This window comes from Chondrus crispus, genomic scaffold, assembly GCF_000350225.1.
Source record: "Chondrus crispus Stackhouse genomic scaffold, scaffold_117, whole genome shotgun sequence".
NCBI lineage: Eukaryota > Rhodophyta > Florideophyceae > Gigartinales > Gigartinaceae > Chondrus > Chondrus crispus.
Window position 1 is genome coordinate 145,869 of NW_005178982.1, and position 2,313 is coordinate 148,181.

The 2,313-nt window shown below is 57.5% G+C and overlaps 3 protein-coding genes; 2 read left to right on the top strand and 1 right to left on the bottom strand.

Annotated features, from left to right (window-relative positions):
• The first annotated feature begins 374 nt into the window (after window positions 1-374).
• Window positions 375-566, top strand: CHC_T00001876001 (hypothetical protein). Its single transcript, XM_005712807.1, has one exon. It carries the CDS (start codon window positions 375-377, stop codon window positions 564-566), a length of 192 nt encoding a protein of 63 aa, XP_005712864.1.
• A 3-nt stretch (window positions 567-569) lies between these two features.
• On the bottom strand, window positions 570-2,275 carry CHC_T00001877001 (hypothetical protein). XM_005712808.1 is given in 2 exon segments: window positions 570-1,651; window positions 1,652-2,275. 1 exon segment carries the CDS (start codon window positions 2,273-2,275, stop codon window positions 1,652-1,654), a length of 624 nt encoding a protein of 207 aa, XP_005712865.1. The 3' UTR covers window positions 570-1,651.
• A 19-nt stretch (window positions 2,276-2,294) lies between these two features.
• The window catches only part of CHC_T00001878001 (hypothetical protein), a 2,734-nt gene continuing 2,715 nt past the window's right edge, over window positions 2,295-2,313 (top strand). The window contains exon 1 of the mRNA XM_005712809.1: window positions 2,295-2,313. This exon is cut by the window's right edge and continues 1,937 nt beyond it. Within this exon, the coding sequence (XP_005712866.1) occupies window positions 2,295-2,313 (19 nt within the window).

Genomic DNA, 2,313 nt, shown 5'->3' on the forward strand with positions numbered 1-2,313 from the left:
CGCCCCCCCCCCCCCCCCCCCTGTAATCAAATCAATGCTGTAACAATTTCTCATATAAATTGTACTCTACCAGGGGTGCCGGGGTACCCTTGGTACTGTACAAAAAGATGTCATGCCCTCGAAAACAACTTGCCCACTACCCCAGCGACTTCCCTACCCAGAATATGTCACGGCTCTCGCTCACGATCTTCCTCCTCCTCCTCTCCGCATCCGTCGCAGTTCAAGGCCCAAGCCCCGAAGGCCCCGAATCTGCGGACGGTTCCGGCGGGCAGCCTGATGGGCCCCCCGTCGCCGACGCTGGCGCCGGAGACAGAAACAACGCTGTCATCGCCCCGCGCATCATCGTGTCCTCAGTTCTTGGCTTCATCATCGCCATGGTCATTGCTGCAACCGCCTTCTTCATGCACAAGAAAAAGGCCGCAACGCCGCTCGACGCAATGCTTGTTCGCTTGTTTGGAGGCAAGGGCAGGACGGAGAGCGAGAGGAGGGAGAGTAATATTGAGGAGCAGCAGGTCGCTAGGCCGCCTGATGTCGCTCTTTCGCCGTCCGGTTCGCAAGCTACGTGATGATGTGACTAAGTCGCTGTTCGATTTTTATTCCTACAAGCACGGACTACCCTTACTCTCCCTCTGACCGACACGTCTTCTCGGCCTCCTCCCTCCGCATTCGCATGACGTCCTCGAGGGGTGGTCTCCCTGTGAACTGCAACCGGTAGTCAGCCCACACGTTATACACGGCATCCGCCGCTGCACCGACGCCGGGGATCTTGGTCACTGCGTACACCCAACCAAGCCCGACCGCCTCGTATGCCGCTCGGAAGACGGGCACGCCGACAATCACACTTCCGTCTTGTTTCAGGCCGTGGATTCTTCCCATGGCGGTTTCATAGTCAATACCGGCGTAGTCAGTGGGGTTATAGTCGGGCGAGGCAATGTCCACAAAGTTGATGGAAGGGGGCGGGCCGTGCGCGTCCACTCGTCGACGGAGGAAGTTTACCTCCTTGAGACAGAGCGGGCAGTCGCTGTCATAGAGAAGCGCTAGCTTGTATGTCGCGTTTGGCACCGGGGTGGCGGGCGGTTTCGGAGGTGAAGTTGGTTTGGGCGGGCCGGTGATCGTCATGCGTGGACGAGTTGCGATGAAAGCGGAGGGTTTGAGTGGTCGAAATGCAGGCATGTGTGAGATTTTGGACGCCGCCTGTCGTACAGTATCGTGGATGGTTGTTGCCGTTAATTGGGGACGAAGTGATATTGGAGCTGCAAAGGCAGTCCTGTTAGTCGTGAGAAGGCGGGCAGCCATGGTGGTTGGGATTGAAGCGTTTTCGGCAGAGCGTGGTTGTGAGGACCGGAGTTTCGTTTGTTCGTCTCGGGCGATGGTGTGTCAGAAGAGACGCGGGCGCAAAGGGAGTGGACTGCGAGCGAAGCTTAGCGAACTGATGGAGCGATGGAGACGAAGTCCCAACCGGTTAGCTGGTGACATGCGGTGTGGGAACGGGAACATGAGTTGCGGTTGTTGTCGAAAAACGGTGGTGTGGGGTGTTATGAATAAATTTCAAGTCGAGAAATTTTGTGGCGACCAAAATCGGTCCCACGTTGTCAAAGCATGTGGGCCGTTGAGTCGTTTTCCTGCGATCTGCCTTGTCTCGGCATACATCTCAAAGCGCGATTGGATTCTCAATCACGTTACCAGCAATGTCTCTCACCGGCTCGGGCACTGGAACAGCTTGCTCTTCCTCCCTCCCGAGATACCCGCGATGAAGGAGTATTATAGCAATGACCTGCACGCCTCGACACAGCGCCGGCATGTACTCTGAATTATGCACCTGACCCGTCCAGACGAGCAACCTAAAAGTGACAGCCATCAAAACGACGGCATTGTATGCGCCCTTCAAGAAGCCAGACATCGCTGGCGGTCGGGTGTCACCTGGCGCACCCGCACTCTCCCCATCCTTTTCCTCGTTCTCCAGCCGGTCAGCACCCACCTGCAACAACCTGGCAAACCTCGGGGCGCGGGCCATGGCTGTGAGTAGCATGGTGGTAGTATACATGAGGACAAGCGCGCGGACCTCCTGCGATCGCAAGGCAACCTTGTCACCAAAGAGGATGACAAACTCTCTCGGGGCTTCGCCATCCTTCCCCGCAAGCAGGGAATCCAGGACGTGAGTCGGGGCGTCAAACTCCTCTATGAGCCCAACGGCAAGGGTGACTTGGGCCAGCAAGGCGAGGACGGCGGTTTCCAGCAGATGACCGTCCTCCGTTGCGATGCAAATGACGTACATGGCGACCAGCACGGAGCCCATGACGAGGGCGACATCGC